Below are 26,596 nucleotides of genomic sequence, written 5' to 3'. Positions count from 1 at the left end.
ACCCTCCACAAGGAGTGCTCTGTATCATCTAATGGTCTATTTGGATGTGTTGAGATGCTGGGTGAAGAGAAAAAATCAAGTAAGGACTCACCTTCAATACCATGCCCGCCCAATCTCTTTTTTGATGTTTAGTAGGGGCAACTTATTACTTCCTGTATGTCATCTGCTCCTTTCAGGGTCAACATCTTCCTGCTATGTGGTGCCACTACCTTTTGCATCTCCACTGCTCATCCTCAAGAGTTGGTTGCTCCTCTCTGCACATCTGTCACTCTCTCCACCTCTACTCCCCTGCATCAGCCGCTCACTTGCTACCTCTGCAGCTCAACATCTTTAAGCAGAAAGCTGCTCTCACATGGTATACTGACTTTGGCTCACTACCAAATATAGTTGGAAGATTTGAACTACCAATCTAGGGGCAAAGGGATCTGCATTCCTATTGCCAACTCCCTGAATGTAGCTCTCTTGTGAATTTTTAATTATCCCCTAATCTCACCCAGTCCCAGGGCCACCCTTGCATGTTTTTAAAGCCCAATGACATTTCCGGGAACATAACTGCCAGGGGAATAAGAGACAATGTGGGTGAGGTAATATCTTCTGTCCAATAAAGTTATAACCTTATTACCTTATTACCAACAAGTTGGTCCAATAAAAGATATTGCCTCACCCACCTTGTCTCTCTAATACCCTGGGACCGACACGGCTACAACTATACTGCATACAACAATGGGAATAAGAGTCAAGAGGCATAAAGAAGGGTTTGAGATATCCTAGAATATGTATCCTGCTTTAAATTCACACCCTATCTTATTTCAAAGTAACTTTCATGTGTGGACAAGCTCCAAAACCTGACATCCTGTCATGGTAAATGTCTGCAATCAGCCATCTTGCATTTGTGATGTGGACCCACCTCTTATACACATTGAGAGCCCACTGGCTAATGGAATAATGATGCTCCACTGTATTGAATGCCACATGGCACAAAGCAGGCATCTTTGTTCTGGCCTAGTGTATTTTAGAGCTATAACTTATTCTATCATTACAGCTGTAAAACATCTGGAGTTAAAATTCTGCATGTGTCTGAGTTTCTAATTTTACAGACAGATCCCTGTGTCCAGACACCCTTTCATTAGCTATAGAGTTAATCTTTATTCTCTTCTAATCACAGTTGGTTCCATTGTTGGAGCATAGTTGGTTCACCTCCTGTTTCAATAAAAAAGGCAGATGGTTGTGCTGAGTCTTTCTTGTCTTTCTTTCAAGCACCCTTCGCCTAATGTGATGGTCTTTGGTGTTTACATGAAGCCAGAGTGGGATGCTCTTCTTTACCAGCTCAAATCTTTTACCTGGACTTCCCCATTCTCAAGAGTGACTCTCAACAGTTAACCCCACGGTGAGATTACAGGGAAGCAATGTCATCATAAGACAATGTTATAGGGTTGTCAACTTTCTAATCGCACAAAACCTAACACCCTTGCCCTGCCCCTTCTCCGAAGCCCCGCCCTGCTCACTCCATCCCTCTTCCCTCCATCACTTCCTCTTCCCCACCCTCACTCACTCGCTCACTTGCACTAGGCTGGGGAGGGTCAGTTTTCGACTGGGTGTTCCAGTTGAAAACTGGACACCATGACAAAGAAGGGGAGAGGTTTCAGAGCTGGGAGGAGAGGGTGAGGTGGGAAGGAGAAAGAGTCTTAAGTTGAAGGTTGGGCAGAAAGAGGTGTTCTGAGCCTGGGGTGTTTTAAAACTAAGGAGAAAAGAGGCTTTTGAGTTTGATATGGCTGAATGTGAGGGTTGACTGTGGGAGGCAAGGGTCTGGTGGGAAATGGATGCTGAGGATGTAGGATCGGAGGGAGCAGAGGCAACTTGGGGGAAGACCTGAGCTGGGATCGGAATCAATTGGGTTGGCAGGGATGAGTGTAGGTGGATGAAGATTAGTGTGGATGAATTTGTGGTGTATTGAGGAGAATTGGCATGATAGCTAGATTGGAGGGGGAGAGTTTGGGAGAAGGAGAGAACAGTGAAACGATCACAGGGATAAATGCTGGTCTCTTCCCTTTACAGTAGAGCATCCCAGCTTTCCATTCTGAAAGGGGGAGTGTGGTAAGAATGTGTGACCCTGGCAGGCCACCTGCCAGTTTTTGCCAAGGCTGCAGGGCAGGTATTAGCTAAGAACTGACGCTCATAGCTGGAGACCAGACCAGTTCACTTATGCATTAAAACAATAGGATTTAGCTCAAAATAGGTATTAGTCTTATAAGAACGTTTTTAGTGTTTAAACTCTATAGAATGTTGCTGCATGCATTTGCAATGTCTGTATTCCATGCTATAAGGAAATATGTAAGTTTTGCTTTATAACTTTGAAAGTGTTTGCTGTGAACTCAGATGGGAAGATTGTTTTATTTCCTTCATTCAGCCTCCAAGTCCATAGGAAGCGCTTCCTTGCACATAGCATTTCCAAGGTGCAATAGGGCCATTAACCAATCCTTTGTATTGAGATGTTCCTTGAAGGCCCATCTCATTTTGATAGTTCTTCTAGACAGACAGGCACTGGGGAGGCGGGGGAAAGTTACAGGAAAGTTTTCCATCTCTTTGCTGTTTGAACTCTCGCAGGGCCAGAGCCACTAAACTGAAGCCAGATATTCCCTGGGGTTACCCTGGGTCGGTCCGAAAGACATTTTGAATTGACAGATCACTACAGTTCTGTTACCCTTAGGATTTAGATTGCAACTCATTTGTGGGTATGTTTGCTTGTTTTAACCTGTAAATAATGCATTTATTTATTTTTCTTAGTTAATAAACCTTAGTTTATTTTAGGATTGGCTACAGGCACTGTCTTTGGTGTAAAATCTAGGTACCGATTGATCTGGGGTAAGTGACTGGTCTCTTGGGACTGGAAACAATCTGAATAGTTTATAATTTTTGGTGTAAGTGACTAAGTCCAGCTTGCCTGGGTGGCAAGATAGACTGGAGAGTCTAAGGGGACTGTTTGTGGCTCCATGGTAAGACTGTTACAGTGATCCAGGAGTTCACATTTGTTACTGACTTGGTGAAATCTAATTATAGAACACACCAGCAGTTTGGGGTGTCTGCCCTGTTTTTGACAGTCTGCCCTGAGGTAGGTACTGACAGTTATGAGCCACTCCAGCCAGCATGACAGTGAACAGGCAGCATTTTTCTTCCTACTTTGCCAACTTCCTTGGTCCCTCACTAAAACCTTTCTCCCATGATTCCTTGTCTTAGTTCCTGATTTTACACTGTGAAAAGCTAGCCAATCCCCAAAGGTGGGGAGGGGGACAGATGCCACTCATTGATTCTTCCTCTGTAGAGAGAGAACTGAATTCATGTCTCCCATATCCTAGGCTTTTCCCCTAACCACTAAACTCAGATTTTACTCTTCCCAAGAACAGAGAACTCTCCTTCTAACATGAATTGATTCAGAATAACTCTGTTCAAGCTAATAAAGTTTCTCCATTTCTGATATACACTGATCAGCATCTGGCCAGCTTGATTTTTCATGTCATGTCATGACAGAAGAATTCCAATTAATTTATATATAATGTAAAAAGAAATTAAGTTTGTTAGGCCTTTAAATTAACATACCCCCCAGAGAAAAATGCATAAGTACTAATGGTAAGCTACAAGCCCCAACCTTTCTAGCATAGACACAGCCCCTGTTATGTTCTGGTAAACTTTATTCAAGTGGAAGAAGTTATCTTGGGTATTACACTGAGAAATGGTTGTCTGATATTTTACAAAATCTCCCCCCTCAGTTTAACAAATAAATATTGTTCCATAAGAGAAGACTCAGAAAACTAATTAAACAAGGTTCTTATTGCTGCATTTCCTCTACCGATTCTTTCTAAAGCGAAGGATTTGCAAAGCTGCAGAAGGCATTGCTCTCTAAATTGGCAGACCCAATGGATCTTCAAGAAAATAGGTTCCTAATTTTGTGAATCCTGAGGCCTACCTGTTTATGTTGCTCTGTGGGCCCCCATGCAAACTGGCATCATGACTCTAGCATATGCTGGTACTGGATATCGAGCAGGTGCTCTGGAGGGATCTCTGTGGGAGTTAATGTTTTCAGCAACATTACCTTCATGATGGATTTCTAGTCAGAAACTGGCAATGTCCTGAAGGGAGCCTGCTGCAGAGTATGACTATTCCTTGGCTTCAACATTTTCCACTCACCTGGAACTCTGTGGAGTTTGGGTAGCACCGACTAGCCTAGGATTATGACAAAGCTAACCAACAAATTAGGGGAATATGCAAGGGCACACTGAAAGATAAAAGTATAGATGCATTCCTGGACCCTCATCTTGGAATGTGGCTGTGTGGAGGGCCGGAGGTTTGGCTGAGAGTCACAATTTGCAGGATGTCCTTTCCCTGTGAGGTTTTTCAAGCATGTGTACAGAAGCACCACCTAGCTAGATTCCTCTTATGGCTCCAATTTCTACATAGTTTTGAGAACTAATTGCAGAACAAACTCCAAACACACAAACCCTCAACTTCCCTACCCAAACAGCCTCCTATTTCTCACTGGGGGTTTTACAAACCCTAAAATGATCTGCATATGAGGGTATAGTTGGATAACCTAAAACATCACTTTTGCTAACTGACAGATTGCTGTGATAAAATAGCAGTGGACATGTGCAATTGTCTTTTTTTTTTTTTTTAAGTTTCATTTTTGTCAGTTAAAGATGTTCCCAAGAGGGGCTGTTGCTGATTCTTCAATCTTGGTGAATAGGAAAAAAACCTCTTCAATTAGCTACATAAGCCTTTTTCCAAATGTCAAAATGGTTTCCTATACAAAGGTGTGTATTCCCTTGCAGTTCATTGTTCATTTTAATTCATCCTGCTCAACCCATATTACAATGGTAGAATTAATAAAAAAGTATTTCAGAAATCTTGTAATGTGAAAAATGGAAAACCCACTTTCTAAAGATACCACATACCAAAACTCACTTTTCAAAGGGAAGCTAGATTATGACACTGAGAGATGGATTCCAGCACTTTCTGGGCTTTGAAAGACCTGATGTAGTCTTGAGAAAGATGACTCATTAAATCCTCATAGCTCTAATCCTGTGTTACACTAGTGACCACCAAGGGAAAGGGATATATTGTATGATGAAAACTAGCTCTAATATTTTGCTTCCCAGCAGTATAATCCACTTGGAAAACTTATTTGCATATAATTTATAACCATTTAACATTTCTAATGAGCTCAGCCAGTATTTTATTCATTCTAAAAATTAAGAGTGAGCCCCCTATAATATTCCTGGATAAACAGTGTTTTTAAAAATCATCCCATATCTCTGTGGTATATCAATTTATAGCATGAGATCATTAAACAGCTTTTAACTGTTGACAACTTCATAGAATGATGGTGTGACCAAGGTCCTAGTGGGGGCCAGCTATGGTCACTCAGTTAGGGTGAACTGCAAAGAATGGGGCAGCCAAACCCCCAAAAGCTGGTGGATAGTCCAATACTTAGATTCACCAAACCAGCATAAAACAGCTTATTTATTACCTTACTGGTTACTCAGAAGTCCAAACAACACAGTTCCCTTAAATTGATCCAGCCTCAGGCCTCCATCCAAGTACCCACGTCAAATATGATGAAAATTTGTGTAAACCTTATTTCATCATATAAAAGAAAAGGTTCTACCAATCCCAAAGGCTCAGACACATTACCTCCCAGGTTAACGAATGTTTCAGATCTTACCCAAATACACACTACAGCCAATTCTTATTAACTAAACTAAAATTTATTAAAAAACAAAAGAGAGAGAGTATGGTTAAAAGATCAACATACATACAGACATGAGTTCAATTCATTGAGGTTCAGATTCACAGCAGAGCTTTGTAGTTGCAAAGAGTTCCTTTAGAATTCAGGTCATAGTCCAATGCCCAAATCTCATATTCAGGGCGTACCATCAGCATAACTGGGACCTCAGTCTTGCGACTCAACCTTCCCCTGATGAAGTCTAAGCAGATCTGAGATGACAGAATCAGGACCCAAGGATCTTTTATACAATTCCTTGTCTCTTTGACAAGTTGGGGGGCGGGGAACAAAAGGTAATTAGGATGACTTTGAAGAAGGTCCATCACCGGTACTTAGCTATACGAATTACCATAAGGCCATTTGCTTTTTCCTCCACCATTCACAGTGCATTTCAAATAGAGATCAATACCGAGATAGCCCGTGTTTACAATTCATTTAAATGATATCAGAATACAGCATAGATGGGGACTGTTGATTACATTGTCCACCCTACTCATACATCTGTAAATACACAAAAACACAAACATTATCTCTCCACATGTCTTTTGAAGGTTATTTATTTTGCAGGATGTTTAACCCTTTCTAGCCATGCATCACAGATGGCCTGTAGTTAAGGTGTGAGACTAGAATTGGGCTGCACTGAACTGGTCAGGCCAGCAGAAACTCACTATTGGATACTAGTGAGGCTCTTGCCTTCTTGCATTGGGATGCTGTTAGGATCACAGAATGCTACTTTATTTCTATTTTAAATATTTTGGAGATCTTCGGATATTATGAAGATGGGAGCCACATCAGTACCTAACTGGAACAGGATTTTCCAGGAACTAAAACTCTACATAAACTTGTGCTGAAACTGGGTTATCAGGAACTATTTAAATACAATCTGTACTTTGATTTCTGCTAGTGTTGCTGATTGTCTGCTATGTGGTAATCTAAGTCTCTCTTTCACTCTCTCGCCTCATATATGTTTTCTTGGTTTGTTTTCTCTGAGGCAGTGCTACTTGTAGGGCCAGGTCTTATGGCTCTCCCTAAAACCACATCGTTTATGCAAGTTTCCTTGCCACAAGTGTTGGTGAGGTACTTGTAAATCCCTTGCCTTCACCTGGCTGCTCAGTTACTACTATGCTTCCATCTTTCTTATCACTCTTAGACGGTACCTTAAGCTATCCTGGCTATACAAATAGCACTGCCTCAGAGAAAACCAAGAAAACACTGAAATTTTTCCAAAGCCATCCTTGAAATAAATTCCTTGACCCATAGAATCATAGAATATTAGGGTTGGAAGAGAGCTCAGGAGGTCATCTAGTCCAATTCCCTGCTCAGAGCAGGACCAACACCAACTAAATCATCCCAGCCAGGGCTTTGTCAAGCTGGGCCTTAAAAACCTCTAAGGATGGAGATTCCACCACCTCCCAAGGTAACCCATTCCAGTGCTTCACCACCCTCCTAGTGAAATAGTGTTTCCTAATATCCAACCTAGACCTCCCCCACTGCAACTTAAGACCATTGCTTCTCGTTCTGTCATCTGCCACCATTGAGAACAGCCTAGCTCCATCCTCTTTGGAACCACCCTTCAGGTAGTTGAAGGCTGCTATCAAATCCCCCCTCACTCTTCTCTTCTGCAGACTAAATAACCCCAGTTCCCTCAGCCTCTCCTCATAAGTCATGTGCCCCAGCCCCTAATCATTTTGGTTGCCCTCCGCTGGACTCTCTCCAATTTGTTCACATCCCTTCTGTAGTGGGGGGACCAAACTGGACACAATACTCCAGGTATGGCCTCACCAGTGTCGAAAAGAGGGGAATAATCACTTCCCTCAATCTGCTGGCAATGCTCCTACTAATGCAGCCCAATATGCTGTAGGCCTTTTTGGCAACAAGGGCACACTGCTGACTCATATCCAGCTTCTCATCCACTGTAATCCCCAGGTGCTTTTCTGCAGAACTGCTGCTTAGCCAGTCAGTCCCCATCCTGTAAAGGTGCATGGGATTTTTCCTTCCTAAGTGCAGGACTCTGCACTTGTTGTTTTTGAACCTCATCAGATTTCTTTTGGCCCAATCCTCCAATTTGTCTAGGTCCCTCTGGACCCTATCCCTACCCTCCAGCATATCTACCTCTGCTCCCTGCTTAGTGTCATCTGCGAACTTGCTGAGGGTGCAATTAATCCCATCACCCAGATCATTAATAAAGATGTTGAACAAAACCGGCCCCAGGACCAGCCCCTGGGGCACTCCGCTTGATACTGGCTGCCAACTAGACATGGAGCCATTGATCACTACCCGTTGAGCCCAACAATCTAGCCAGCTTTCTATCCAATCCATACTTCTTTAACTTGCTGGCAAGAATACTGTAAACCTGATCATAAAAGGCAATATATAGGAGGGAGAGAGAGAGATTAGATAGCGTGGACAATTAGTGCAGAAATCAAAGTACAGATTATTTAAACAGGTCTTGATAACCCAGTTTTCAGTACAAGTTTATGTAGTGTTTTAGTGCCTGGAAGATCCTGTTGTGAGGTACTTATATGGCTCCCATTTTCATGATATGATATCTGAGCATCTCCAAAGTATTTAAAATAGAAATAAAGTAGCATTCTGTGATTCTAACAGCATCCCAATGCAAGAGGGCAAGGAACTCACTGGTACCGGGTAGTGAGTTTCCACTGGCCTGACAAATTCAGCATAGCCCAATACTAGTCTCATACCTTCACTACAGGCCATCATTCTGTGAAGACATCAACAGTTAAAAGTTGTTTAATGATCTCATACTATAAATGGATATACCATAGAGATTTGGGATAATTTATGGTTTATTGTAATAAATGATAAATCCAGTGTCTCTGTTCATGATTTTTGGTGTCCAGAGACACTGCATTTATGGTTTATTACAACAATCTGTAACCTACTAACCCCTTCTTTTTGTCCTATGACTTTACATAAGAACATAAGAATAGCCATACTGGGTCAGACTAAAGGTCCATCTAGCCCAGTATCCTGTGGCAAATGCCAGGTGCCCTACAGGGAATGAACAGAACAGGTAATCATCAAGTGATCCATCCCCTCTCGCCCATTCCCAGCTTCTGGCAAAGAGAGGCTAGGGACACCATCCCTGCCCATCCTGGCTAATAGCCATTGATGGACCTATCCTCCATAAACTTATCTAGTACTTTTTTGAACCCTGTTATAGTCTTGGTCTTCACAACATCCTCTGGCAAGGAGTTCCACAGGTTGACTGTGCGTTGTATGATAAAATACTTTTTTGTTTTAAATCTTCTGCCTATTAATTTCATTTGGTGACCGCCTAGTTCTTGTGTTATGAGAAGGAGTAAATAACACTTCCTTATTTACTTTCTTCATTCCAGTCATGATTTTATAGACCTCTATCATATCCCTCCTTAGTTGTCTCTTCTGCAACCTGAAAAGTCCCAGTTTTATTAATCTCTCCTCATACGGAAACCGTTCCATACCCCTAATCATTTTTGTTGCCCTTTTCTGAACCTTTTCCAATTCCAATATATCTTTTTTGAGTTGGGGCAACCACATCTGCATGCAGTATTTAAGATGTGGGCCTACCATGGATTTATATAGAGGCAATATGATATTTTCTGTCCTATTAGCTATCCCTTTCTTAATGATTCCAATGTTCTGTTTGCTTTTTTGACTGCTGCTGCACATTGAGTGGATGTTTTCAGAGAACTAGCCACAATGACTCCAAAATCTCTTTCTTGAGTGGTAACAGCTAATTTAGACCCCGTCATTTTATGTGTATAGTTGGGATTATGTTTTCCAGTGTGCATTACTTTGCATTTATCAACACTGAATTTCATCTACCATTTTGTTGCCCAGTCACCCAGTTTTGTTAGAGATGTAACTGTAGAGGTGTTAACGGGCCACTCTACCTTGAATTGTCCCTTACAATAGGTTCTACCTACTTATGCTACACAACCTGTTCCACTTTGCATTTTACTGTGATGCTGGGAGTTCCTTTCCCAGACCTGAAGAAGAACTCTGTGTGCCTCAAAAGCTTGTGTTTCTCATCAACAGAAGTTGGTCCAATAAAAAATATTACCTAACCCACCTTGTATCTCTAGTAAACTAATTAAGTCTAGGCTCTAGAATGTGTGTTATGTTTTTATTTTATATGTAATCATTTGTTCCCAATAATTCTTATCTTTTGAATCTCTGCTCTTCGTTAAATAAACTTTAGCTTTTTTCACTTTCAACATATTTAAGTAATGTGTGTTAAGCAGAGCTGTGATCTGAGGTGTAACTGGTAAACTGAGGGGTACTATTCCTTTAGGAGCAGCAAATCTGTGAATTCTGAGAGTGTTCAGGGGACCAGGGGCTGGACACTCCAGGGGGTTGCTCAGAGGTCTCCAGGGTTGGAGCATGGTTATCGCTAACTTGCAGAGGGACAGCAGAGCTTCTGCAGGTCAAGAGGCAAGTGCTTGCATTGCTCATGGCCAGTGGAATCAGGGAGCTGACCCATGGCAGGCACAGGCAAGGCTTGCTCATGCTAAGGGCAGCTGGTAGCGAGGCACCTCACAACCCTGGGTACGCCGTGGAAGCATCACAGCATGCAACTGAAAATAAATAGAAAATCTCAAACATAAATTAAGCTGAATATAGTAGCTAGACTAACAGTGTGGGAAACAGTTAACTAGGCCTGACCTAATTCAACCTAGTAGTAAAACAGAAGGACATTTTTAAGTCTTAGTTCTGCAGCTGGATGCTCTTTCTCTGTCAATCTATGGAAGTCTGTGTGAGATGACTCATTAATCCAAGGATAGAATCCAAGGACTGTGACTGTCAATCTCCATCATGGTCAGTGTGTCCCTAGGTAACAAGGGATCATCTGTTTATAGTTCTTGAAAAGCTTCCCCTTCACCATCCCCAGTGTTAAGTTCTTCATTAGCAGGCTGGATGTTACCTTATCGTTCACTTCAGACCTCAATGCACAATTACAATAAATGTATTTCTTAAATCCATAAATTTATTAATACTGACTTGCTAATTGTTTATTTATTTCTGACTTGCTAATAATTTATCTGGGCACATTTCCAACAGTTTTCCCATTTCAAAGAACTCCTACACTTGCGTAAGTGATTTAAACTTTAGATGAATACATAAACCTCGCAAGTTGGTACCTCTGAGAAGGTATCTTTCTAACTTGTAGTTGTGAGTGAAACATTCTCCTTAGAACAGGGCCTTTGTCAGATAACATACAATGTACAGACATATGTAAAATGTCTAATTTATATGGTAAATATAATACATATCAGTGATTCAAAGTACAGATTGTCACTATCATTTCTCTTACATTTAGCACAAGTGATAAAGCAGTTGCTTAGGGACCTGTGAGTTCTCTCTTTTCAACTTCCATTAAGAAAAGGTTCCTAGAATATAAAATAACAGAAAAGCAGGGGTCCAATGCGGTCTTGACTTCAGTAAGATCAGGCACTGTGAGAGTATAATATTATCATTAGAACACTTCAGTGATTGCTTTTATTTTAATTTTATTTTTGTTATGTTTTTGCTTTTCTTCTTTCCCTGTTTTGTAAGTTCCCTTGGCCCCACCACTCCCTCTTCACCTGTTTGCAGTGGTGGCCAGCTATAGCTGGGCGCATGCATCATTCTAATGGGTGTACAAATTACATAAGCTGGACCTTTGATTATAGGCATCAGTGAGGAATCAGTGCCCTCAGATTCTCTACAACCCCAGCTTTTAATGGAATGTCAGATGATATCACAAATAAACATTTTAATATGCATTTTTTAAACATTTTTCTTCTTTTGGGCACAATCAAAATAGGGCTAGTACTTTTGTAAATCAGTCTTAAGAGGCAAATGTGTGTCACAAATTCCTAACACTGCATTGGCACAATGCATTGCAAAGTGATGGTGGTATATTAAAATATCATCCTGTCAGGATATAGCTTGCTGTTATTCTACAACCTGAGGACAATGCAGCAGAATCACACATTGTGCCGCAACAAAATGATGTTAAGGTGTCACAGTGTAATGTGACAATGGTGCAATGTGTCGTGACAAGTTTTCATCATGTCATGATGTAACATGGTGATGATGTGAAGCAACGTGTGTCAAAAAATCCTTGATGTGGTATGACAATGTTGTGGTTCAACAGTCGGGTGTTACGGCAGCATGTCTTCACTTCCCCTTTCTGCCTCTGGTTCCCTTCCCAGCTTTGTCTTGTCTATCTTGATTGTATATAGCTCAATGCAGGCCCTATCTCTTACTGGGTGCATGAACAGGGCCTTGCCGGCTGTTGGCAGTACTGCAATACAACTTGTACAACTAAATTAAGCTGTGATGCTGTGCGCTGATGGGGAAACCCCCTAACTGCTACACTGAGCTGGCACAACCCCGTGCCGCGGTTCCAGTCTGGGTCCTGGTTACACCTGAGGCCAGGGGCTTGGGGAGGACAAGGGGGCTGCTCCCTATGCAGGGATTTCTAGGGAGCCCCCCAAGCCAGGCTGCTTTGGGGGGAGGCTGGAGGGACCCAGCCAGCTGCCCCGGGGATCTGCGTGAGGCTGGGCCTGGGCTACCAGCAGCACATCAATCACCCATCGCACTCCCTCCCTCTGCCCCCGGGCCTGGCGCCTCCCACCGTCTCCCCCCTGCCCGGCTCTAGGGGACAAAAGAGCGAAGGGCCGCGGGGCTAGAGCGGCAACACCGGAAGCGCCCAAACCCATCCCTGCCCTTCCCTTTCGTGTGTGTGCGTGGTACAGCCGGCTTCTCGCGCGTCACAATCGAGCGGCGCGCGCGCTCTCTACCCTGTGCGTAGCAGAAGGCTAGTGCGCGCGTCGCTGCTCCTCCTATAGGTCCCTTCTGCCGTATCGGCGATTCGGCGCGTGCCCGCCCCTTCCTCTCCCAGCTGGCGCTCGCGCACGAGCAACTGAGAGCTCAGCGCGAGCCGGTAGCATTCGAAGAGTCTCTTCTCCGCCACTCACCCCCCACACTCCGTTTGGAAGCCCCCCCCCCCTCGCGCGCGCCCTTCTCCTGGCGATGGAACGGCCTGGGAGTCAGAGCAAGAAAGTCAAGTTGAGCAACGCGGTGCAAAGCTGGGTGAGCGGCTTGGGGAGCTGCACCGGTACTGCAGGGGCGGGGGGAGGAGGAAGAGAAATTGGGAAACTGGTGGCTCTCTGTCTGCCGGTGCTGATGTGGCATTGCTCATCTGTAGACCTGGTTGCTGAGCTCGAGAGAGGCAGCAGCAGCCTGTGTCCCCGGCTCGCGGTCCCCATTGCACGGGCTGGGTCTGCACTTTGCAAAAGGTGAGGGGTGGCGAGGGAGGATGTGCGTGCCGTTTGCACTGGGGGTGTGTGTGTTTCGAGCGACGGTGACTTGAATCCTTGGTACTTGGATGGGATAGGGTGTGGCGGTGCAATCGGATTGTAAATGTCTCATTGAAACGTCAGAATCTCCCTACCCAGAGAATGTAAATGTTGGCTTAAAATGAATATACCCGTGAAAGTCTACCTCCCCCAGGCGAGTGAGACTGGGTACCAGCACATCTCTTCATTCCCTGGGGCTCTGCCTTCAGGGGTCGTTCTTTATGTTTTGAAAGTTGTACTCCGGGGGAAGAGGTAGGAAGTGGGGTTTGCACAGGAAAAAATGCAGATTTCAGGCTTTCACTCCTGTCTTTTGAACCTTGGTTCCTCTGCTTCAGATATGTTGGAAGAGGGAAAGATGAAGGATTCAATGTACATCCATGCATGCATCCGACGAAGTGGGCATCCACCCACGAAAGTTTATGCTCCAATACAGCTGTTAGTCTTAAAGGTGCCACAGGACTCTCTGTTGCTTTTTACAGATCCAGACTAACACGGGTACCCCTCTGATACTTGACTCAATGTTCAATGTAACCATTCATAAATCTGGGGCAGCTTAAGACTGAGGTTCTTTGTAATGTGGTGGCTAAATGGAAAACTGTCAAAATAAGATTTAAGCCAAACAATGAAAACCATGGTTCTTATTCATAGAAGTGTGGGCATATGGGCAGATCAATTTACAGTGCAGGCCAAAGACTAGCAAACCAGGGAGAAAGAAGAAGCCTTCCCCGAGAACACTTATGTTATTTTTGGTACAGTGAATGAAAATGATTGGGAGTTTGAAAATAATTCTATATTTAAGCAGATGTTATTTGGAGAGATTGGCCTCTATTCCTTGCCATAATAAGTAATATTTCTTACTATACCATTAATATTGTAGAAATAATCAAGCAGCTAGTGTCAAAGTATTGCTCTGTAGTTTCCTACAAATTCCTTTGGTAAGGAAACTTCAAAATTGAAAACTAGTATGTCTTGATGTAGGACCACATGAATGTTAGACAAAACAGGTGGGATCTCTGTTCCTAAATTGTTTGGTGTTCAACTCTTTCCTTTGGTATTATTTAGAGATAATACTGTTGGTCAGAACATGTGCCTGTAAGTTGTTTCCATACTAACTTATTGCATCAAATTGTTGGAAGTTCTTAATTCTGTGTCAAGAATGAGGAACACATGACATATTTTTAATCTTTTGCTCTTAAACTGTTTGTGTTCAGTTATTCTGGTTTCCAGTGTAGGAGAACCCTCTGATCCAAAATCATTGTTGTAATTGACTGCAATGGGTTTATGTAAGAATGAATTTTGTTCTTTGTCTTCACCTACACCTCTATATAACGTGACCCGATATAACACGAATTCGGATATAACGCAGTAAAGCAGCACTCCGGGGGGGGGGGGGGGGGCGGCTGCGCGCTCCGGCGGATCAAAGCAAGTTCAATATAACGCGGTTTCACCTACAACCCGGTAAGATTTTTTTGGCTCCCGAGGACAGCCTTATATCGGGGTAGAGGTGTAGTATTTTATGAGGAGTCCTTGTGGCACCTTAGAGACTAACAGATTTATTTGGGCATAAGCTTTTGTGGGCTTCATCATAAATTTGTTAGTCTCTAAGGTGCCATAAGGACTCCTCATTGTTTTTGCTGATACGGACTAACACGGCTATCACTCTAAAACCTAGTATTTTATGACATTCTGGGCAGTGGCATTAAGGGAATACTGGTTAAAATCAAATATTTAAAAAAAACAAAACAAAACAAGTTACTAGCAACTCCATATGTTTTTAAAACATTTAAAAAAAACCCAACCTGCTGGTTACTGTTCCTGCTGGTGTTTTATTTAACTGAAAAGATATGTAAGGCTAGTCACTCTTATCTTTGTTTTATAGACAGTTTCACTTTTTCCTGAGTCAGTTCATTGCCCGAGTTATAAACACTGCAGGGGATGTTTTTGTTTTGGTCTCATCTGGAATTTTAACACCGTCCTCCCCCATGTCTGTTGGTTTTAGGGTTGTATAAAGTCACTTGCTTACCAAATCTAAATTGTCAGGGGCAAATTTGCCTCAGCCGTGTCACTTAATTTTAGCAATGTTTTTATTCATTAAAACAGCTGATATCAATAGTCCAAGTACATTGTTGAGTTTTCTCTAGTACTGTGTAATAATTAACTGTGGTGATGTGACTAACCTGCAAAGGTAAAGTAGCAAATGCTATTAACTTCACCAATATGTGCTGGATGTTCCCCTAAGCCAAGCTACTGTGGAAGTCAGCATGATACTTAAAAACATACTTGTTTCTTTAAGGTCCTACTATGTTCATCAATCTCCTATATTGATATGATGACCAATTGTGCAGTGTGCCACAGAGGTGGGAAGCTTCCCAGAGCATAGGCTCCAGTCCAAGCCTGAAGGTTTACACCGCAGTTAAACAGCCCCTTATTCCAAGCTCCATGAGCCCAAGTCAGCTGGCACAGTGTAGATGTGGCCTGTAATTGCAGTGTAGACCTGGCCTAGGATAACAATGGCTGAGCCATCAATGGGGCAAGATTCAACCTGTATGGGATTTTTTTGGATGAGCTGAAAGAAGCTACCTGGGTGTATCAGTGGAAAAAGTTGATGGTTTGGGAAAACTCACTCAGACTGAAGGATCATGTTGAACGTGGTGCAGGCTGTTTCTCCCAATTCAGAGGGGGGAAATAAGCCAGACCTGCCTGAATTATAGGGATAGAGTGGTTGAGCTTAGATAAGGAAATACAAGTGACCGACTCTGTTGTTTTATATTTTGGCTCTGCTTGCTGTGTACTGTTGGGCAAAAGAATAAACAATACTTTGTGTTGAAGTTAAAACAACGAGGAGTACTTGTGGAACCTTGGAGACTAACAAATTTATTTGGGCATAAGCTTTCGTGGGCCAAAACCCACTTCATCAGATGCATGGAGTGGAAGAAAACAGTAGGCAGGTATATCTACACAGTACATGAAAAGATGGGAGTTACTTTACCAACTGGGGGGTCAGTGCTAATGAGACAATTCAATTAAAGTGGAGGTGGGCTAGTTTCAACAGACTCCAGTGAGAAACTGCAGAACTGGAATTAATTTGCCAAACTGGACACCATCAAATTAGGACTGAATAAAGACTGGGAGTGGATGGGTCACGACAAAAACTAATTTCCCCGTACTAATTTCCCCATACTGTTACTCACACCTTCTTGTCAATTGTTTGAAATGGGCCACCCTGTTTACATTGGCCTCATTACCACTACAAAAGTGATTTTTCCTCCCTCGGTATTCTACTGTTGAGAATAGCCCACTTCAACTTTAATTGAATTGTCTCGTTAGCACTGACCCCCCCACTTGGTAAGGCAACTCCCATCTTTTCATGTACTGTGTAGATATACCTCCCTACTGTTTCTTTTCCCACTCCATGCATCTGATGAAGTGGGTTTTAGCCCACGAAAGCTTATGCCCAAATAAATTTGTTAGTCTCTAAGATGCCACAAGTACTCCTCATTGGTTTTGCTGATACAGACTAACACGGCTGCTACTTTGAAACCTGTGTTGAAGTTGTTGTTCATTCACTTTAATCAGCTGCTGTCATGGGCTTCCGAAGGGAAACTCTTGTAGATTCCAAATCCCAGTTGGACCTGCAGAAGTAGTCATGGTTGGTACCCAGCAAGCTGTAGCCCAGGGCCTGGTCCAAGAGTAGCCAATGTGTAGAATTCAACCTCAGGAGAGAGCAAGGCCTGACACCTGTGTTGGGGTATACTTCTTGGGGTCTCACGGAGGAACAGCAGTACATAAGCCCAGTAACAGTGGCAGTGTTGCATTTATGGCCTTTAGGCTGTTAAAAATCTTATAGTATAAAGGTGCTGCTGAATTTGGCCAACAAGAATGGCTCAATTATATAAATCTAATTATATCCCTTCAGTGTTGATTCACATCTGTAGATAAACCTTATTATATTGGCACCATTCATTTTGATATACATAAAGGCTTTCTCAGCATTTATATTGTAAAATATAAATCCCTGAATAAATTAACTATTCACTTCTTCAGACTGAAATTAGACGTACATAAACTTATTGCCAGGAAACACTGTCTTCAAGTAGAGCCAAAAAAACTGACTGTCTTTAGACTTTGTGTACTTATTATTTTAGCACTTTTTGGTCTTTTTGCAACCCTTCAGATTATAATTTGAAATTTTACATTTAAAATCAACTTAATATTTTGGAAAACTGCACATTTTGAGTGATCATTGTTAATTTTTCATAACATTTAAGTGTGATATGCAAAATTAAAAATATTGCATATTGCGGATTGGTGCAACAGTAATATTGATTTGCGTAACTTTAAGATTCCAAAAGTAGGATTTCCAAAAGCACCCAAGTGACTTAAGAACACAAGTCTTATTGAACTTCAGTGACTTACGTGCTTTAGAAAATCCCACGTTAAATAAATAATGTGTAAGTGTTATGAGTATGTTTACCTAAGATAGTAAGTGTATGTTACATGCTTCTCTGAGATTTTTTCCTTACAAAAGAAAATTATTTTGAAGTATTCAGACTGGGATGTCCTTGTTTTATTGTCCTTGTAATGAAGGAATGTAATATTCCCAGGTTGTTGTATAGATATTTTTGTATCAATGGTATATAAACATTTTTTGGAAAATCAGTATTTATAGTGTGGGTCTATTGGAACATTTACTCTTTCACAAGTGAATGGCTTATTTCTGTTAAACGCGACTGGGTGGGCAGGACTGAATGGATACTCTTGTTCTCTTCTACTGCAGTGCCAGCTGTTCCAAATACATATTTTTTTCTTCTTTGAAATCAGGAAGTGAGTCTAGCCAATCAGCTTTCTGGAGTATCTCCAATTTATTATATGTACCCGAACTAGTTTGTTTCTTGAATCTATTCCAAAGTTGTCTGGCTACTGAATTAATACATTGGTTGTAGCTTTATAAAAGCCTCCTTGTTAACTTCCGCAGGCAGATAGAGCAAGAATTGGGAAACCCGCTTGCTTACTTTTCAAGTGGGAATCTTACATTGAAACTGAAGAAGTCTGAACCATTAGTTAGTGTGAAATTCAAACTTTCATTTAAAAAAAACAAAGGTGCATTGGTGCACTATTGTTATCTTTAATTAGAAAGAACAACAGCCCTAGTGTTCCTGCGGCTGCTCTTAGTTTTGCTAGCACAGTAAGATTGACTGGACACTTTTGCATTTCAGTGCAACCCTATGGGCAGCATTAAAACTGGCAGGAATCATGACAATTTTGCTCAACTTTCCCAAGCAGCTGATCCTAAGCCCTAGAGCTGTTGCTGTGGATCAGGCTGGTAGTCATTGCCTCACATCTTACTCCCCTCTCTTTTTTTGTGCTGTTACCTAGCTGGTTGGTTTATACCTCTGACTCAGATGATCGGTAAATTTCTGGAGCCCTGAGGTCAGCTGGAAAACATGCCCACAGAATTATTGAAAAATCTTTTTGTTCTGGAGGTATTTAAATCTCCCAAGTGTTCAGATGTTGAAAATTCGTCACCAAAAATCAAGCTGAACACAGAGGTCTATGTCAGCTCTCCCAACCCTTCCCTTTTCCAGCCAAAAATGCTAGAGAATCATAGTTTGTCAAACATAATGCAACATGCCCAAGTATAGACTGCAAAATAAACATGCCAAGGTTAAGATGTGGTACAGAAAGGGAGGTAATTTTCCATTATTTAGGGCAATGGTGCTAGGGCTACTGTGAATCATTCACTATCAATAATCCTGTTTTCTGTAGCACCGGCTGCACAACTTGGTGGTAGGCTGTCTAGACTAGGAAAATTTGTATTGCATCAAAACCGGCTTAATTTCCCAATTATGTTCAATTGAGAACAAATTAATAAAGTCATTAAATCTTAGTGCAACTCTGTATTAAAAGCTGCTCTCAAGAGATTTAGTCCAGATTCAGCTTTCATTTGGAGTTATGCGGGTTTTGTCATTTACTTGAGAAGGAATAGTATTGAGCCCTTTGGTTTTAAAGGTGAACTGCAAAATGAAAAATGAGTTGTGTTGTTAGGAAAGGGATGTATTCTGGGATTCATAACCTTTGGAACCTTTTTATGGTTTCCTGACTCATAGCTGCCACCCAGTAGGTTTTTGACACGGAAAGTACACCCACAGAGCCTGCTGGCTGCTGTGCTGGGTGTGTGTGTCTCTTCTCCACTCCCTCAGCTTTCTGCTTGTGGAGTGTCTCTGCTAATTTATCCTTGGCCAGACTCTGATTTTGAGTCTTCCTCCCTAGCGCATGACTCCACCGCCTCTTTCTGCTGCAGCTCACAGTTCAAGCAGCAGCAGAATGATAATGACCTGATCTTTGTCACTTTCATTGCTGCCTACAGCTTTCTCTAGAACACCAGGGAAAACTGATATGACTTCTGCTGCTGCAGCTTGGGAGAGCCAGCAGCAGAAGCACTGGAATAGTGTGCCCTGGGTTCTTGTTTTGAAAGGTATCTTTGAGTGTGTTGGGGGATAGGGGAAAGCGAGACTGAGGATGGCATTGTGTGTGCCACTGGAAATAGTGATAATGAATGAATGCTTCTTTTAATAGATTAAACGGGGTCTTTCTGTACATACAACTGAGGGAAAATACTAAATTTTTTAATACTTCAGGTTATTGTTAAAGAAGGTGCTTGTGTGTTGCTTCCCACTCATTGCCCCCCCCCAAGCTGAGACTGTGCGAGATATATGTGGCAGGGGGAATAAGGTTTCCCATGCCATTGAAGATATCTGAAGCAAAAGTAAGGCCTTATCTATACTACCGCGGTAAGTCAACCTAAGTTATGCTACTCCAGTTATGTGAGTAACGTAACTGAAGTTGACACAGCTTAGGTTGACTTACAATGGTGTCTACACCACGCTGTGTCGATGGGAGACACACTCCCGCCGACTTACCTTATGCTTCTCGGCGAGGTGGAGGTTAGAAGTCAACGGGAGAGCGCTGTGCCATTGACTTAGCTTGTTTTCACCAGACCTGCTAAATTGACACCCGCTGCATCGATCGCAGCAGTGCCAATCTACCGGTAAGTGTAGACATGGCGTAAGAGCGAAGTGGTGATGAACATACTAAATGTGGATGGTTGGTATTTTCCCATTATTGTTTCTGCAGTGCACATTTTTAGTATTCTGTATCATATCTCTGAACTTCTCCTAATTAAGCATCTCACTTTGGACTCCAAACTACCTGTCCCCCATAAACCTCACTTTAAAACTAACAAATTGCTGAATCCAGAAAGTGAATTTAGTAATGTCAGTGTGTTTAATTAAGCAAATTCAGCATTTTTTGAGAATCCTTTTCTAAGGTGCTTTGTGTTTTTGTTTTTCCCCTTTATTGTCATATCTCTTATGATCTGTTGTCTAATTACCTAATTTAGGCCTCAATCTTGCAGTGATTCACATGAGCAGTCCTCTACGCCCACTGTGAAATCCCACTGAATTTAAGGGACCGCCCATGCTGATCACTCTGCTGGTTTAGGGCTTTAGATTGTAAGGTCACCATGGCAGGAATGTCTTCTTTTCTGACTAGATTGTGTCACACATGCTTACAGTGCTATATAAGTAGGTTATTTATATTACAAAACAATTCTTTATAAAGGGCCATGGCCAAAGCTATTAACCCTTCTCCCCGTAATCCTTTCTCGTCAACAAACGATGTCCTGGACAGATGGAAAACATATTAGGAAAGTGTGTTGACCCACACAGTTGCTGACAACTGTCCAGAGCTATGTGATCTGGTAAACCGCGTGGCTGCAGACCTAGGGGAAAACACTGATCCTCTGTCACTTGAGGAAGTATGAAAGGCCTTCCCAAAGTTGCAGAATGGAAGTGCTGCTGAACCTGATGGTATTCCATCTGAGCTACTCAAAAGTGCCTTGGAATCAATGAGCATCGGCTTGCATCGACTGTTCTTAAAAGTGCGGGCATCAGACAAATTACCACCAGAATGGAAAGTTGGCATCATAGTGTCCCTGTACAAGGGCTAAGAATCTCGCACCGAGTCTGGCAACTGTAGGCTGATCTCATTGTTATCAGTGCCTGGAAAGGTCTTTGGCCTCATTCTGTTTAGTAGGATGCAGCTGCTCCATGACAGACATTGTCATTCACAGCAATCAGGTTTCACTGATGGGTGATTGACACTGGAAGCTGTCCCTATCCTCCGGCTCCTGGCTGAGCTGTGCTGAGAATATAACCTCCTGCTTCACATGGCATTTATTGGTATCAAAGCAGTGTTCAGTTTGGTTGACAGGTCAGCACTTGGGCTCAGACTGAAAGGAGTTGGCATTCTACATGTTTTGCTAAGCCTGGCACGCAATCTTCACACCAGTACTAGTGTGAGGAGTGCACTTTGATTCATTGCTTTTGCTGCGTTTCAACACGATCTCAGGTGTGCAGCAGGGATGCAGTCTAACCCTAGCACTTTTCTGTTGAGCAGCTGACTGGATATTAGGACTTGACGCTCCATGTGTTGGAATCAAGGCTGGCCAAGAAGCGTCCACTAATCAAGACTATGCCACTGACATTGCCTTGCTTGTGGAGAAGGCAAAGAATTTCAGCCCTGCCCTTCAAAGTCTCCAAGACACCACCAGCACTTTGGGGTTGAATGTCTTATGGCAGAAGACCATATAGCTATAAGACCATAGGCAAAGTGCTACATTTAGGTTGGAATGATAGTGGAAGGCATGCTAGAGGTTGAAAGAAGGTTTACCTAAAGGCAGGGTGGTCTAGATGTTTGAGTGCAAAACTGGAAATCAGACCACATGTGCTCAGTTTGCAGGGGAAAGGACCCTTTTTGGAGTTTTTAGAAAGGAGCCAAGATTAAGCCTTATAATGGGAACCTTGTTACAATCCTGTGAGAATAGTTTCTTCTTAATCTAAAGAATGTACAGTTCTGCTGAAAAAATCTAACTGGCTTTCTAATTACCTAAATAAGGGTGTTTTAGCATCTGACCTCATATTTTTAGCCAGTCAAATTTGCATGCAATAATTGACTAGCCCAGCCATCCGTATGGTGGAAAGTGGGGAGTTCAATGTATGTAGTCCATACAGGTCTGTTTAACTTCCTTTGTGCCCTTTGCCTTTATGCAGCTGAGGATCGATTGAATGTTATCTTTGCTTTTATTAGTTTGACTGTCAGTCTCCCTTTGTATGCGTGAATAACTTAACCTAATCAACTATCCTATCTACAGGGAATGCAGAGAGCTACCAACGTCACTTATCAAGCCCATCATGTCAGCAGGAGCAAGAGAGGCCAAGTGGTGGGGACGAGAGGTGGCTTTCGCGGCTGCACAGTCTGGTTAACAGGTACAGTCAAACCCTGTGCATGGATTTATGAAGCTTTTCTTCATTTTTGTTTGTCCATTCTATCTTCTCTTTTTCTTCTTTTCAGCTTTTTCTTGCTACATGTGGGTCTGAGGCTTAGATTAAAACAAAGGGGCTACTGCTAGTTTATTGACTTCACAGGGCACGTCTTCACTACCCGCCGGATCGGCGGGTAGCAATCGGTCTATTGGGGATCGACTTATTGCGTCTAGTGAAGACGCGATAAAATCGATCCCTGATCGCTCTGCCGTCGACTGCGGAAATCCACCGCGGCAAGAGGCGGCAGCGGAGTCGACGGCGGTGCGGCAGCGGTCGACTTGCCGCCGTCCTCACAGCCAGGTAAGTCGACCTAAAATACGCAACTTCAGCTACGCTATTCACGTAGCTGAAGTTGCGTATCTTAGGTCGACCCCCCGCTGTAGTGTAGACCTAGCCACAGTCATAGAGTAGGGAAAGGTTTGCTTGTGTCCTAGAGAGAGCTGAGTGTTGCCTGTAAAAGGAGATATTCAGTCCTCTTTTTTTATTTTTTAAGAGAGGTTCTTGGAAGGGAAGTATTACAGGTCTCATAAAATACAAAAAGTTTGTGTAGGAGAGCAAATGTTTCTCTATAAATCTGTGTAGTGGGATCCTGGTCAGGCTTGCAGGAAATTACTGTAGGACAGACTGTAAAATGGTCTTTCTGCTTTTAACATGATTTTGAGTAGGCCGAATATCAGCTTACATTTGTGTAAACAAGACAGCATCATGTCAGGATCAAGCACTTTCTTCACAATATCATTTTAAATGGCAACGTTGAGTCATTCTTTTTCACTTTTGTAATGTCCTTTTTAATCTTTTTTTCAAGATTTTTCCTTTACTCTGGCTTTGGATTTCTCTCTCTCTTAACTGAATCAGTATTTTTTTTTTTTTTTTAAATCAGACTCATTATTAAAGCAGCATATTACCTGTGCTGCTGGGGCATTTTCTACAGCAGAGTTGAACTATGTGTAAATTAACCCATTGTACTGCAGTGGTTTAAACCCAAATGGATCAATGTTTATACCCCTACGTATTTGCTTATGTCCACGCTTAACAGTGTTTTAAACTGCTTCAGATTTGTCTAGGTACCTAATCCTATCCCTCACTTCTCAGCACAACTCCCAGAAGCGGTGCATTATGGGAGTTTTAAAAGGCTACCAGTATATTACAGCGCTCTTGTGGGAATGTTGGACCATATCAGGGAATTTCTGTATTAGGACCATAAAATGTATGTGTATAACAAGTCTGAGGCCAAGAGAGACCAGGGGTAAGATTGAATTCCCCACAGCTTAAACTCCAAGATATTGGTAACAGAATAGGCCTCTTGCTTTCTCATTTCTGTGTCTCTCCCTCTCTCTGAGAAACATGCAAGGCCAAACTGCTAATTGTAACACATCCTAAGACAGAAAGTCTGTTCTCAAAGAGTGATAAGGCTTTGCAAAAACAACTGTAATTGTTCTTCAGAACAGAACACAGCTTCCCACTCTTGGTAACTTTTAACTTGTTTGCTATGTATGTTAAAGTTTAAGTAGATTTGCAACATCCTGAGAGTTGTTTAGAAGTTAAGAGATAGTGAAGTAATAAGTGATAAATGTATGTTAAAATAGAGGATGTATGTGGATGGATGCTTGATTTAGATAAAGGATGAATGGTCAGGGAAGTGCCAGCCTAAGAATTACAACTTCAGTCTCAATTGTCCGAAGAATGCGCAGAGTGGAGATAACCAGATGACCCCCGGAGGGCAAACCAGAATCCTCCCAAGGATGAAAGAATCAAAGAACAAGATAAACACCTGACAGCCGTCATGGAGCCGTCACTGCTGTGCCATCTGCATGATGGATTTATCATTTCAAACATGAGAACAGTGAGTGATTAACACTTCAAATGCAGTAACAGCATGATGAAGCAATTCCCGCAGACTGGCATAGGAATAAAATCCAATAAAAACAGACTCTAAAGACTGAAAACTTTGAGTCTGGTTCTGCAACCACCCTCCAGGAGCATCGGATGCGCATCTGACAAGGACTCGGCTCCACCCTCGTGTGCAGGGTACCTGGCCAGTACTCTGCCACGAGCAACCTCTAGGCTGGTAACTATAAAAATGCAGAACTTGTATGAATGAATGTGTGAATGAATAAGGAATGGTGATGAAATAATATTGAATTGCATATCCTGATTTCTTGCTCTTTATCTGTATTTACAATAAACCTGGCATTTTGCCTCATCCCTCTTATAAGATCCTGTTGGTATTATTTTATTAATGTAACAGGAGGACTAGTTGAACAATTTCAGCTAGACAGCATTAACGCTGGCACTAAATCCAGCTGCAAATATAACCTGGTGCAGTATCCAGCACCCTGTTAACTCTCAAGAAGCTCCACTTATCATTGCAGTGGGAACTGCACTGGTTGTCCATTGGATTTAGAGTGAAGTTCAAGGTGTTGGCTTTTGACCTATAAAGTCCTAAATGGCTTGGCTTGGTTCCTGCCTATTTATGGTATGGAGAGAGGTGGGCTCTCGGTTCCACAGCTGCAATCAGCTAAGGTCATTGAGCTCGATCTTCTGTTTAAAAATAAACATAAAGATGGAGAAGGCCCTGTCTACACTGGCAAGTTTGTGCGCAGTAAAGCAGGTTTGAGCGCTGTAACTCCCGAGGTGTACACACTGCCAAGCCACTTAGTGCGCAGAAACTGTGCAGATGCAGCGCTCTAAACAAACCACTCCGATGAGAGAGTTTTCTGTGCCGGCTACAGCGCTGCAGTGCCAGTGTAGACACCATGGTGATTACAGCGCTGTGATTGGCCTCCGGGAGGTGTCCCACAATGCCTGTTCTCACCTCTCTGGCCATCGGTTTGAACTCTGCTACCCTGCCTTCAGGTGACCAACCGTCAGCCCCACCGCTTTGCAAATTTGAAAGTCCCCTTCCTGTTTGCTCGGTGATGCATGCAGGGGTCTCAGCACATCTTTCCAGGTGGCCATGCCGGCTCCACGCACTAAGCAATCCCCTGCTTGGAGCAATGCTGAGCTGCTGGACCTCATCGGCATTTGGGAAGAGGAGGCTGTGCAGTCACAGCTGCGCTCCAGCCGTTGGAATTATGATACCTACGGACAGATTTCACGATGCATGATAGAAAGGGGCCATGACCGGGACACACTGCCGTGCAGGGTCAAAGTGAGGGAGCTGCTGAATGCCTACCACGAGGTGCGGGAGGCAAACCGCTGCTCCGGTGCTGCGCCCACGAGCTGCCGGTTCTACAAAGAGCTGGATGTGATACTCGGTGGTGACCCCCCCCCCCACTACGAAGGCCCCTGTGGCTATTTCGTTGGCTCTTGTGCCAGTCAAGAGTGGACCGAGCCAGGAGGAGGAAATCTTGATGAAGAGGGGGAGCCTAGCCAGTCACAGCAATCAGATCTTGGTGAAGCACAAACAGGAGATGGGGCCCCTGGTAAGTGGCTCTGATTTTGGGAATTGCTGAAGCGAGTTATTGGGGGCAGGAGGGTTGCAGAAAGCAGGCTTGTCTCTCACTCATGCCTAGTCTGAGCGGCGGAACAGGCTGTAGATTGACTCTCTCACTTCACAGGAATCTCCCTCAGAGATCTCCAGGAAACTCTCATGGAGATACTGGGCAATCCGCTGCCACAGGTTCCTAGGCAGAGCTGCTTTGTTTCTTGCCCCATTAACGGTAACTTTCACATGTCACTTTGCCGTGACGGGTGGGGGGACCATTGCTGCACATAGGCTAGCTGCATAGGTGCCAGGGTGGTAGCTGCAGGCTTGGAGAAGACCCTCCCTTGATTCCCTGCTCACCCTCAGCAGCGAGATATCTTCCATAATGATCACCTCCTGTGGAAAGTGTGGGGACAGGAATGATTATCAGGCCCACCTTACAGTGCTGGCTCTCCCTAAGTGCCCAAGAGCCACGTGCCCAGTGTACAGCAGGGTCTGAGAACAGTGATTTACCCTGGCCCTGCAGCTACTCACCATTTTGAGGGTTTTGTGGCTCATGTGTGCTTGCCTGGGGTCAGCCAGTTAGTGACAGGTGTGTGAGTACTGGCTGTGTTTTAAAGCACTGAAACAGTGTCTGTGTTGCAAACAATACTGCTTCTGT

The 26,596-nt window shown here is 43.0% G+C and overlaps 1 protein-coding gene across 2 annotated transcripts in view; it reads left to right on the top strand.

Annotated features, from left to right (window-relative positions):
- The first annotated feature begins 12,682 nt into the window (after positions 1-12,682).
- The window catches only part of PAPSS1 (3'-phosphoadenosine 5'-phosphosulfate synthase 1), a 74,917-nt gene continuing 61,003 nt past the window's right edge, over positions 12,683-26,596 (top strand). The window contains exons 1-2 of one of the 2 annotated variants that reach the window (XM_024206560.3): positions 12,683-12,859; positions 22,337-22,451. In XM_024206560.3, the coding sequence (XP_024062328.1) occupies positions 12,800-12,859; positions 22,337-22,451 (175 nt within the window). In that variant the 5' untranslated portion in view covers positions 12,683-12,799. Of the gene's footprint in view, positions 12,860-12,918; positions 13,066-22,336; positions 22,452-26,596 lie in introns of those variants that run through there. The other variant, XM_024206561.2, reaches the window with a different exon arrangement.

Source organism: Terrapene carolina, unplaced genomic scaffold, assembly GCF_002925995.2.
Source record: "Terrapene carolina triunguis isolate 2854851 unplaced genomic scaffold, T_m_triunguis-2.0 Scaffold706, whole genome shotgun sequence".
NCBI lineage: Eukaryota > Metazoa > Chordata > Testudines > Emydidae > Terrapene > Terrapene triunguis.
The sequence above is the reverse complement of the archived record's forward strand: the minus strand, read 5'-3'. Positions and strand labels throughout refer to the sequence as shown.